This window comes from Ischnura elegans, chromosome 11 (assembly GCF_921293095.1).
Source record: "Ischnura elegans chromosome 11, ioIscEleg1.1, whole genome shotgun sequence".
In the NCBI taxonomy this organism is placed as follows: Eukaryota; Metazoa; Arthropoda; class Insecta; order Odonata; family Coenagrionidae; genus Ischnura; species Ischnura elegans.
In genome coordinates, this window is record NC_060256.1 from 34,342,223 (window position 1) to 34,355,369 (window position 13,147).

At 40.5% G+C, this 13,147-nt stretch overlaps 1 protein-coding gene across 1 annotated transcript; it reads right to left on the bottom strand.

The window, feature by feature from the left end:
* Positions 1-3,529: 3,529 nt before the first annotated feature.
* LOC124167935 (jerky protein homolog-like) lies at positions 3,530-6,304 on the bottom strand. Its single transcript, XM_046546001.1, has 2 exons — positions 3,998-6,304; positions 3,530-3,638 (listed from the first exon to the last, which is right to left on the bottom strand). The coding sequence occupies exon 1, from the start codon at positions 5,709-5,711 to the stop codon at positions 4,017-4,019; it is 1,695 nt and encodes a 564-aa protein (XP_046401957.1). The 5' UTR covers positions 5,712-6,304; the 3' UTR covers positions 3,530-3,638; positions 3,998-4,016.
* Between the last annotated feature and the right edge of the window lie 6,843 nt (positions 6,305-13,147).

Sequence of the window (13,147 nt, forward strand, 5' to 3'; positions counted from 1 at the left end):
TGGGCTCTTATCTACAGCTTCCATTACACTACATAAAGTAGTCCAGAAGTTTTTCTCAGTACTTACATGAAGTGGTAGACCATCTATATTAACAGCTAGTGATATTTCACCCACTCCTTTCTCCCCTAGAAGAAAATCTTTCTCCAGACCCTTCTTAAGAACATGGCATAAACCCTTGAGTAGACCAAAGTGATATATTGGCCACCTGCCCCCTCCAAACTCCTTATATTCAAAGTTCCGGATCTAGGAGTCTTGAAAAGAGTTCTTGCATCACATGGCAAATCATTTTCAATGGCAACATATTTCTTTAAACCCTTCAGCAGTTCACTCATAGCATCAACAGGAATTTTCCTACGAATTCCCCAATCTCTTAAGAAATCTCTCAATGATTCTGTAGTCTCTAAGTTCTTATTAGTAAGATATTCGACATCAAAATCATTAGAGATAGAATTATGAGTTATATGCACTTCTCCCCCTCCCATTTCCCCTAGGGCACCACATTCAACCCCACTAAATTGTGCTGCTGGAGGCGCAACCTCAACACAGACATCACTGTCACTACTGTAGGCAGACACACTTTTATTTTCTGAATTTTTTAATGCCTCTTGCAAATGTTTTTGCACTTTATTCCTGGTCCAACGAAAACGCTTACGCCTTTTTGAGATGTTTTCCATCCCATACAGCACAGGGAGAAATTTACTCCTGTATATTAAGTCGAATTTTGGTGTAAGGAATAAGTCGAGAATTCGCCCATTTTTACACGTGTAAATGCTGTGTAAATTTGGTCCAACTCCCTTGACCCTTATATTAAAAAAATATGAAGCAAAGTACGTGTGTGAGCAGATGCTAAGATGAGCAGCAATCCGAACATGATTAAAGTTTCAGGACAGATGATTGAATAAAGTCGTCCACCTTAGTACCAGCAAAATTTTCCCAACGAAATCTAGTTAAATAATTTTACGAATCATCTTGCGGCATATATTTTATAGGTGTATATTTTATTACGATTACATATATGCTCCCGTCGAAGTACAAACGAGTTAACCATTAATTGCAACTAGAATGATGCTGCTTGTCAATTTAAAATTCTCAGTAATTTCGAATTACTTCCGTCAATGCCTCGCACCACGCGAATTGAACGCTGGGAAAACAATCACTTAACGATATAACTTGTGTGACTCGAACTGCTCGAACTGGAAGCACGAGACGACAACGACGACATCAACAATTCGCTAATTCTCTTTATCCTGGTGTGCTTGTGCTCAGTGAAACTACTTGCGGTTTTACCAAGGTTTTGTGATTTTTTAAACTATTTGGCAGTACTTTTAAGATCCATCCATCATATCGTATTCGCTGTATCCATTATGTCATTCACATTATTTTTCACATCATCACCAATTTTTTTTTCACATCATCACCACTTTTTTTGTCACATCATCACCACCAGTGTTTTATCCTGTACGTATTTCCTGATGAATTATTTTACACAAAGGAACCTTTTATTGATACAATAAATGACAATTTTGAACTAATATGTTGACTATGTCCTATTACCTGTTTAGAATTAGTAATGTGCCACCGTTTGCGTGGTCACTGCCATTTCCCGGTCATCAACAAGAAACCCTAATCCTGGTGGAGAAAGGAATAACTACAACGGTCCCGTTATTGGGTTCCTTGAGCATACACGTGTATTATCCGGTTTGTGGCGGACATAAGACCATATATACACCAGATTTGTTCCGCTTTTACTCGGGTAACAACGGTTTTTACACGAGATAAAACACGTGAAATACACGACCTATATGCCAGATTGAGACCATTTGTGCTGTTTGGGATAGAACTGCATTCCTCCATCCTGATAAAAGAAATGGCCTTACAATTACCCAGTTATCATCCAAAAAAGATTTTCCACCCTTCGTGAAAACTCCAAATAGCTACACTAATACTCTCTCGGCCTAAGAGAAGCACAAACTCATGTACCACATAAGCATGCTTCGTGACTACAACATCCAGAGAGATACCACCGTCCAAACAATTCTTCGTTCAAGATCATGGAGAAATGTCCTAATCCATCCGATTATCCGTCATTTACGATTTTAATTTGTAAAGAAACCAGCCATGCGAAACTTTGCAAAAAGCTTTCTTGAAATACTATAACATCTACAACAATGCTGTCCCTGTTAGAAGCTAAAATACGTCGTAAATCCTAAATTTGATGACGATCGGATGGGAAATGGCAATTCGATAAAACTACACTGTTACCCAATAGTCATCCATAATTAGTTTTACATACGTGCATACCTTAAGCCTTAATTTTTAGAATCTACCGAATCAACGGCGTGGTTCCTCTTCCGCAGTTCATCACTTTAGATGCAGGATTGATGAAAACAGGAGACAGACGACATTCGCCGTGCGCTACCCTCACCGCCGATCATGCTGATTCGCAGACAGAAAATACCCGCCAAGGCTGTATATAGGTTTATTTAAATATAACTATATGGAAGGAGCTCAGGAAATGGTAATGGATGCATTGTCTCGCGGCACTGCGTATAAGGGAAGATTTATTACTCAGGGTCTGCCGAAGTCTCGGGAATGAGCTTTCCCTCTCATTTTCTCTTTCACATGATGGCATGTTATGCTCTCAATGGAAGTGTTTCCATTGAACTTTGCAATTGTTGACCCAAATTTCTGCGTTTGCATCGAATCAGACGTGGTGCAAGAGACTTTGACGTAGGATTCCCTAAATTTTATGATATAATTGGATTCAAGTTCATAATTCTGGTACAAAGTGATTTCAGTTAACAATATCATTTGGAGGACCTCCTGCTTTAATTTAAAATATGAAAAAATTTTCACCCTCATAGGATCATTACATACGTGAATAATGTACTAAATTACATATTTAGATTATATGACACATGTAAATGTCATAAAACAATTTATATATTTGTCTTGAGGAAAGCATTGTATGTAAGTTTCAAATGCATTGCATTTGCATTCGCTTCATTGCATATGCATTACTTATGCAACCAAATTGCAATGAATGAAAAAATTACATTCATTCCATTTACCTTAATTTTAACCCAAAAAAAGCATATTCGGTGATTTTTATCCAAAAAATATGATTTTGTAATCAAACAATAAAGTATTGCAAAAGCATTACAGAACCATTCTGAACATTCCTGCAATTAAGGTGAACCATTCTGTGCAACAGGGGAAGTTTTGTTGAGTGTAAGGAAAATTTTACAATTTGGACCTTTTGACCTCGCAATGTGGGTCCAAACCAAATACATCAGAAGATCGATAATCCGGAATGCGTGGGACCAGACCCTTTCCGGATTAAAGATATTTCCGGTAAATAGATCTGTTCCCTGGATGCAGGCAACACTGCAATACGGAAAATATTTTTTTCCGGAACGTGCATTGGCATCAACAGAAATGATGTATTGCTGAGTAAGGGATCAAGAAAAACTCAATAAAATTCATGATGAAAGGCGTGAGAATCTTGGATATTTATTGAATATATATTATGGTGAGAATCTTGGATATCTATTTGCCATCTGTGATTAAAAAAAGGTTCAAAACATTTGAAAATATTCTTCGTCCGTAAATCGCAGAGGTACTCTTGATAAGGCCAACTGTAAATGAAATAAATATGGCAAATAATATTTTTACAATCCGACTGGAATATCAACATTTTGCCTCTCCGTATTTTTCAACATGCAGCTATCGCAAATTCCGTGTCGTTTTCACGACTACTAGCATACATTTATCGGTAATTATCAAATCCTCCGATCGGAGGTAATCCCACTTCGAGTACGTTACCGTAAATAACAATCGAATTTGAATGTTAATTCTTCAATTTAATATTAATAGTCGCAGCTAATCTTTTAAGGGCGGAAAACGCGAGTATTTTGGAAAATCTACTTGGCATTAACTTCATAAACAACGCGTTCCCTAGCGGCATGAATCCCGAAAAATTGAAAAAATTGCTTACCATTACGTCCATTGGATATTTATTTGCCATGGGTGGAGTGGCACGCAGTATCTGTGGCAGCAACATCCGCGCACTTGGTTGTTGGTGCGTTCTTCATGAGGTCGGTAAGTTTGACCTGTTTCCAGCGGCTGCGTCTCTCTTGTATTAAATTGTTTTTCAACCTATGCATGTGTAATACCTCCATATCGTTGGAAGAAGAGGGCCTCTGCTCCAAGTACTTTATGAGTTTTTCTGCATAAGTGATTGCGTCCGACGTAGTAATTTTCTCCTCATCAGAGCTGCAGTCACTGTCGGTCACGTCTTCATCAACTGTCGAACCCGTGACTGCATCCATTATCTCTCCATCGGTCAAGCTTTGGTACACTGGGGCATTATTGTCGCAGGCATTCCATTCTTTTAGATCGTCATCACTTATGTCGGCATCCAGCTCTTTCACAAAATTTATAAAATGAGAAACGGGATCATTCGACGGACCCTGGAAGCCATCAAATTCTGGTATGTCGTCAGTTTCCTCACAGCGGTTTTGAAAATCCGGCAGCAAATTACTCCAACATCTTTTCAAAACCTGGGGAGTAACCTTATCCCACGCTTCGGCAATACACCATACTGCATTTTTAAGGGTAAATTCCTTCTTAAATTCTTCATAGGAGAAAGCAGTGTCACGGTTGATGATATTTTTCATAACTTCACTTCGATAGTGACACTTAAGGCTATTTATTATCCCCTGATCAAGTGGCTGGATTAGAGCAGTACAGTTCGGCGGCAAAAAAGACACTATAACATTCTCCTCGACGAGAGTTTCTGCTGGAGGATGAGCAGGGCAGTTGTCCAACAACAATAAACTTTTTGCATTTTCAGGCAGTCCAAGAGCCTTGAAATTTTTTCGGACCTCTTTGACAAAGTTAGTATGAAACCATTCCTTAAATAATTCTTGCGTAATCCAAGCTCGCTTATTGGCTCTGTAAATCACAGGAAACTGGTGTATACCCTTAAATACGCGTGGTTTTGCACTTTTACCGATGACCATGAGCTTGCATTTATGGCTCCCGGCAGCATTGGAACAGGCTGCGATGGTGACCCTTTCCATTGATTCTTTCGCTCCGCTCGCAGTCTTTTCATCGCGGCAAACGAACGTATTTCGGGGAAGACAGCGCCAGAACAATCCAGTCTCGTCCATGTTGTAAATCTGATCCGGTGAAAGATTATGTTCATCCACCAACTTTGCCAGCTCATTGACGTAATCTTCCGCAGCATCGTGATCTGCTGACAGTTTTTCTCCGGTAACCTTCAGATATCGAATGCCATGGCGCTGTTTAAATTTTTGTAGCCACCCTGTCGTATATTCGCACGGTGACGTGATTTGTAATTCCTTGTGGAAATATTTAGCTTTTTCCATTATTATTCCTCCGGAAATTGGAACTCCTTCACTTCGTCGCTGCCGGAACCATTCGTATACCACCTTATCCACTTCATTGTTACTCGGCCCCCGTATATTTCTTCTTTTGGAAATTCCGGCCAACGAGTCAGACTCCGAAACGAACTGCAAAAGTTTTTCTCTCTGTCCCTTAATGTCATAAATGGTCGATTGCCCGACACCATACTCCTCACGAAGCTTTAACACACTAACACCTCGATCCAATTTTTTCAATAACTCCACTTTTTGTTGAAGGGAGAGAGTTTTCCTCTTTCTCTTGGATCCGATCGCTGCTTCCATGACCAATAGAGATGAAAATCAATCTATTGCAGGGTTATTCACTTAACGACACAAACTGCACAACGCTATCTGATGGCAAACGCCTTGTTACTGAAGCTGAAAAGAACTGACAACGAGACCCACGGAGTTACATTATGTTGCGAGAACTATTTCACGTGACCGACAAGGCGTGTCATTGGGACATTGTGAGTCATTTTTGACCTGCGGCGAATACAATGTCTTTGGGAGAAGGGTGGAGTGGTGCAGTCGACGTTTTCGACCAGTCCGCATGACTCATAGGGAGAGTCTTAGGGCCTCGCGGCGGGGGTCGCCCGCCCAACGACCAACTCGAGAATGCAATGCATGGTGGCCTTTCATTTTTCTCTTGGATTTAATTATCGCAATCTCAGGTTCAACCGCGGGTCATTAGGAAGGGTTAAAAATGTTTTGAGAACATCTACTTGTGAAAAGGGATTGCCATATCCAATATTAAAACTACTAAAGGGCTCCCGCGATTGAAGCAACTGGTAATTTCGCTCGTAGATTTTCAAAAAAGGCAAATTTCTGATCGGAAAATAGTGCTTTCACCAGGGAATATGCCAGCTGAAAAAATGTGTTTTAAAACTACTAAAGGGCTCCCGCGATTGAAGCAACTCTTCATTCTGCCTCCAGCTCCTGACCGGAACGGACGCATCCCTTGCGCGCTCCCCAGGGCCACCTGACTACCTGCTCTTGCTACCTGCGCTTGCTGCTGCTTGCTTGGGTCTTGCTGCTTGTGCATAATAGTGCAGTGACATATATTGTCGTAGCTTATTTGTTTATTAGCGTAGGATATTTAAATTAGTCTTAGTTTTAATATAGGGGTGCAATATTAATTGTTAGTTGGTGTGGGTTTTGTGTGTGGTGTGTGCGAGTGAGTGAATATCCTGATTTTGTTTGATCCCGGTTCCTGCGACGTGTGATTATCGAGTATCTGCTAGTAGTGATAAGTAGAAAACTTACGTATATCTCAAATTTTTCTCTTCCCTTTAGTATTATTTATTGCATAGTTATTTGCACGTTATCTTTATTTGTGTCGCTGCGCCTTTACTAATCTGGTGTTACGGTCGTTAAGTAGAATATATATTTGGCTGCTTTAGATTTAATTTTTCTATCGGAATAGTGTCTTAATATTATTTAAGTAATTTTGTGATAGTTGCCCTCTTTCTTTTACATCAGGTGTGTAATCCTAACTCTTAATTCTTATTATAGGCTAACGATATATATACATATTGTTTTAATATATTTTTTTCAGTTATAAAGCTCTTCATATATTATTTGTTTTACCGTTGCTTTGAGGTCTATTTTGACTGTTAGGATTTTTATTGTAATTTTCGTAGCGCAGCACTCTCATTGTGATCTTGAAAACTCTCGTTCCGTTCTCCAGTAGTGGTCATTTTAGCACATATCTCCCCTTGAAACACAGGTAGTTTCTTCCGTCCCTCTTGTTGTTAGTCATTGACTCACCCCTTCACTCCTAGCCCTCTCAAAACAACACCTGCGTCCTTGAAGAGCTAGGCACACCTCCCCCCCTGCTACCAATCCCTTTTGCTAATCCGTTTCTTCCACTTTCGGTTAACTCGAGTGACTATTTAGAGGGTAGGAGGTTGACCTTTTTCTTCTTCAGTTATTTTCCATTGCATTTTCGAGTGCGGTTTTGATATTTTTGCCTTGTTAGCGTTTTTCATGTGTTAGGATATACTTTCACCAAACGCATTGCAACTGATCACACTTTTATCTCAAGGACTCATATACTCTTTTTTACTTATTTATCCAAAGTCTATTTATACTTATTTATTTAAAGTCTATTTACGCGTATTTATATATTGTTGTTAGTACTTTTATTACTTATTTACCCTTATTTATACATTTTTGTTAGTCTATCACCCTTTTTATAGCTTTGCTCTTTCGTGGGGATCATATTGCGGGGAATTTATATTTTAGCTAGTTAGTTTCGTCTTTGCTCTCTTGTTGATTATTATCGTTAATCTATTTGTCCCACGTTAAGTTATATCTTAATTTCGTTAATTAGTCTTCTTTGGAACTATATAGTTTTCTAGTTTTAAACCCATTAATCGACTTAATCCATATCCAGGTAACTACATTCCCTTATTTACGTTTAAAAAGAGACAAGTTAGTAAGTTTATCGGTTTGTTTTACTCTCTCTCAAATATCTATTAAGCGTAAATATCTATTAAAAAGAGACAAGCTAGTAAGTTTATCGGTTTGTTTTACTCTCTCAAATATCTATTAAGCGTATCTCCCGTCAGGTAAGCTTTTCTGAAATCCAAAGTTGCGATAGTGATAGGATGCCTTCGAATAGGTCACCCGTTGCCGGAGTTGAAAACGCCGGTGAATGCGAGGCTCTCGGAGACCGCATTACCGCGTTGGAGACGATGGTGCGGGAACTTCGGGCCCAGTTTGAAAGGGTGGCTGATACCGCTGAGGGGAATGGTCCGAGGGGTGGTTCTTCGAAAGGTCGCCGTGCCACAGGGGCTGCACGGGTTCGCCCGATTGCAAATAGCGGCTGGTCGATCGAGAGCCTTCCTCGAGGTCCATCTCTCGATGACGGGGTCACGTCACCCCGTAAATCTGAGTTTTGGAGGGTCGTGTCTCGGAGGGACGGTGGTAGTGTCACTCTAAGACGGGGTTTGGGGGATGCTGAGGCAAATCCCGTCCCCGTCTCGAACAGGTACCAGTTGCTGTCGGATGGAAACTCCGAGGTGCCTGACGTGCCTACTCCTACCCCGAAACCGGCACCTAGGAAGGGGCGTCAGAGTGGGAAGGGGGGGATCATAGTGTTAGGGAGTAGCAATGTCCGTCGTGTGATGGTCCCGTTACGGGAGAGGGCAGACCGCGAGGGTGTAAGCGACCGTGTAACGTCATGGTGCATCCCTGGTGGCGGTGTTCCTCAGGTGACGCAGGCGGTTGGTGCGGCGGTACGGGGCACGAAGTGCTCCAGACTGCGGGTCGTGGCTCATGTCGGCGTCAATGATGCCACCTTCCGTGGATCTGAGGAAATTCTAGATTCCCTCCGGGATCTGAATTCCGAAGTGAAGCGGGTGGGTGGGACCATTGGAGTCGGCATTGAGCTTTCGATTTGTAGTCTTGTCCCGAGGATCGATCGTGGTTCTCTAGTTTGGAGCCGAGTGGAAGGCATAAACCAGAGGCTGCGTCGTTTCTGCACGGACATCGGAGCCTCCTTCGTGGACCTTAGGCCGGCAATCCGATCGTGTAGGATCCCTCTGAACCGTTCGGGAGTCCATTACACGGCCGAGTCGGCTAGTCGTGTAGCGAGTAGCATATTTGAGCACTGTAGGTCTTTTTTAGAGTAGAGAGTAGGGCAGAGTGTAGATATATTAGTGGGTTGAAAAATAAAGGGGTAAGTTCAAAACTTTTCACAGACAAAGATTCTTCCAGAAATGAGAATAGAGAAGTAGAGAGAAAAATCAGCGTTTCAGGTATTACATTTAAGCACGAGAAGCGTCAGTCGAGCAACACGTTCAAAGGCAGTCAAGGCTCAAGTCATTTTGATAGTGTGTCAATAAGACATGCATTTCCATTTATCAGCGGTATAGAGCCTGTGAATAGTCTATTCGACAAAAGCAAATCAGAATTATTCCCGAATCGCAATAATACTAGTTCCGAAGTTTTAATCGTGGCTGTGGTTAATTGCCGTAGTTTAAGAAATAAGATTCCCGAATTCCACCATTTAATTCATAGTACGAAGTGTAACGTCATTTTTGGAACAGAAAGTTGGCTAACAGATAATGATTCAGACAATGAGATCTTCCCAAAATCGTTCACTGTTTATCGGAAAGATAGAATTAATCGAGTTGGGGGCGGAGTTTTTATAGCTGTAAAGAATTCAATCGTCAGCCAAGCGATAACCGTAACTGAGACCAGCGTTGAATCTGTGTGGTGTTTAATTAAATGTCCAAAATTCAAAACTATTTTATTATGTTCGTATTACAGACCACCTAACTCAGATATAACGTCAATGTTGGATTTTCAAAATCAAATAAACAGCGTAGCATCCAAGTATCCTGAAAGAAACTTGATTGTGGGTGGAGATTTCAACGTACCTTCTATAGATTGGGAGACTTATAGCTTCATTCCTGGTGGGAGGGATAAAGTGATCTGCGAGGCTTTATTACACACCTTCACATCTAATTCATTGTTTCAAATAGCATCCGCACCGAACAGAGGAGAAAATATTCTTGATTTATTAGCGACAAATATACCACATCAGGTAATAAACGTTGGCACTGTCGAAGGAATAAGTGACCATAGGGTAGTAACTGCAAAGTTTTCTCTAAATACCGCTGTAAACTTTAAAAAAGAGCGTAAAGTTTTCATTTTTAAAAGAGCTAATTTTGATGGGTTTAAGAGTCATATGAAAAATGCTTTCCCCGAGTTTCAAGAATCAGTATTAAAGTTAAATGTAGTGAATACTTGGAAAGCTTTTCTTTCGCTCGTAACTTCGGGAATAAATAGCTACATCCCCAGTAAAATAGTAAAAGAAGGCAGCGAACCGAGATGGTACGACGCGGAAGTGAGAAAATCATTGAGGCGACAGAGAGCGTGTCATGCTAAAATGAAAAAAGTCAGCACGGATTTATCCGCTAATGAACGCGAGCTAATAATTAAAAAATATAGGATGACTAAAGCCGCCACGAAGGAAGCGTTCAGGAATGCGTTCACGAATTTTAAAAGAAAAACACTAGTAGAGCAGTTACAGGATAACCCAAAAGCATTTTGGTCATATGTTAGGGAAGTTCAAGGTAAACGATCTACCGTATGTTCGCTGAGAAACGACAATGGAGATGTGTTGACAAGAAGTTACGATAAAGCCAATTTATTAAATTCCTACTTTAAGAGCGTGTTCACGGAGCCTTCCGAAAACTCACCCGAGACCGATGACAATCCCTGTATTCATAAGATGCCAGCTATTGACATTAGTACGCTCGGAATAGAAAATATATTGAAATCGCTTAGTCCAAATAAATCACCTGGTCCAGACGAAATCCCTTCTCGTGTATATAAAGAACTAGCCTCAGAACTTGCCCCCTACTTGCAGTTAATATTCAGTAAATCCATCAAGCAACACGAAGTACCTAATGACTGGAAAATCGCTAATGTAACGCCTATATTTAAAAGTGGAGACAAGGAACAGCCATCTAATTACAGGCCGATATCTTTAACGTCCATCTCTTGCAAAGTCCTTGAACACATCGTAGTCAGCTCGGTAATGAAACACCTAGACGCGCAAAACTTATTAATGGGAAATCAACATGGATTCAGGAAAAGCAGATCGTGCGAAACTCAGTTAGCGCTTTTCGCCCACGATATTTTAGTCTCCGGGGAAGACAACATTCCAGTAGACGCGATTTTTCTTGATTTCAAAAAGGCATTTGATAAAGTACCCCACGGAAAGTTAATATTAAAACTGAAATCTTATGGTCTAGACGAAGATGTCATTTCCTGGATTAGAGAATTTTTGAGCGACCGCGTCCAAAGAGTAGTATTAGACGGTGCAGTCTCCAATGAGGTTAGAGTGACTTCTGGCGTTCCTCAGGGTAGTGTCATTGGCCCACTCCTATTCCTTCTTTATATAAACGACATTGGCGAAGTAGTGCAGAGTAAGTTACGATTATTTGCAGACGACGCTGTAGTTTACAGAGAAATTCGTTCCAGCAAAGATATAGATGAACTAACGAATGACCTTGCTGCTATCCAAGCTTGGTGCGATGCTTGGCAGTTAGAATTAAATTTGGAAAAATGCGTCGTAATGAATTTCTGGAAGAAGAATAACTCCCTACAGCGTAACTATGTCATTCGGGGCGCGCAGTTAAAGGCAGTTGAATCTGTGAAATATCTAGGGGTTAGACTCAATAATGATCTATCGTGGAATAAACATATTCGAGAAATAACCGGTCAAGCTAATCGTAAAATGGGTTTTGTCAAAAGAATATTAGGAAAGTGCGACGACAAAGTGAGAGAAATTAGCTACTTTTCCCTCGTTAGACCACATTTGGAATACGCTGCCAGTGTTTGGGACCCTCATGAAAAAGGCTTAATAACAGAGTTAGAACGCGTGCAAAGAAGAGCTGCCAGGTATGTGAAAGGTCGTTACGATAGTCTTGTTAGTGTAACTGACCTCTTACATAAACTCGGATGGGAATCTCTGTCGGACCGTAGATTGAAAAATAGACTAAACCTTTTAGATAAATTCAAGAGCAGTGTCTTTTCTGACGAAGTTAACCATATCTTGCGGACGCCAACGTACTACGGAAGATCAGATCATATAAATAAAATAAGAGAGATAGATTGCAGAACAGACAGATTCCGAATGTCATTTTTTCCACGATCAATAAGAGATTATAACGGCAGCAATAGAACGCGTAAATAGATTGCATGTCTTGTAGTGTAGCCTACTAACCTATGTAAAACTTACTGCATGTTTCTGAATTTCTATTCTATATTCTATTTCTAACAGCATATAGTAGTATAGTTTGTTATTATACGGGACGTTTCTTGGACGGTGTGGTGTGCATGTGGGAGTCCAAATGCATGCTGCATGCTGGTGATTGATCACCCCCTGCCAAACACCCTAGAGGTGGCTCGCAGGGTAATTTGTAGATGTAGATGTAGATGATTCTCACTGCTGCAAAATGAGCGCATGCAGATTAAAGACGTCGATAGAATTCCTCTTCCTGACGGTCGGAGCTCATTGAGTGAAAAAGAAGGCAATCGTAAGAAAATAAGCAGTTATCATTCATGTTCCTTACAGTTTTATTTTAACTGCAAATCTCCTCGGATTAATTTGAAGTAATTTTGGGCGTGCGGCGCGCACAATGTAAACTTCAATCCACTTTCATCCCTCTACTGAAGTCCGGAAAGTTCGAGGAATATACATGGTACGTTGATTCCGTGAAATCTTTTGCGCGAAATCACTACATCTAGGGATCCCGGATCACGAAATGAAATATTTTACAGAAAATAACGCCAAATTAGTTGACTATATCTCTTGGGATTAGCGAGAAGACAGCCAGGCTCTGAGACGGCGATTTAACCACTTAGATAGCCATATTTTCGGCGATGCAACTTAAAAAATAGAAATTTTGAAAAACTCCGGGAAAACCTTCCGTTGTTTAGATCATTCCGTTAAATAGATTTCCGGATTATCGATCTTCTACTGTATATGAATTTGCCTTCTAGGGTTTCAATGTTAAAAATATCGAGATAGAAAAAAAGTCTGAATTTCATTGACCAAGATATCAATTCGTAGAATTTCGGACGCGAGAAAACCGAAAATAACACTTTTATTTACACACTTTTATTGACGAAAATTCAACCTTTGAGCCAATAAGGTCACAGTCAGGGTCATAAGGGTGGCAAAAAGAAGCATTATGTTA

What these genes read in the sequence shown, in the direction of transcription:
- LOC124167935 (XM_046546001.1), bottom strand. Translation starts at nt 5,711, where the DNA reads ATGGAAGCAGCGATCGGATCCAAGAGAAAGAGGAAAACTCTCTCCCTT.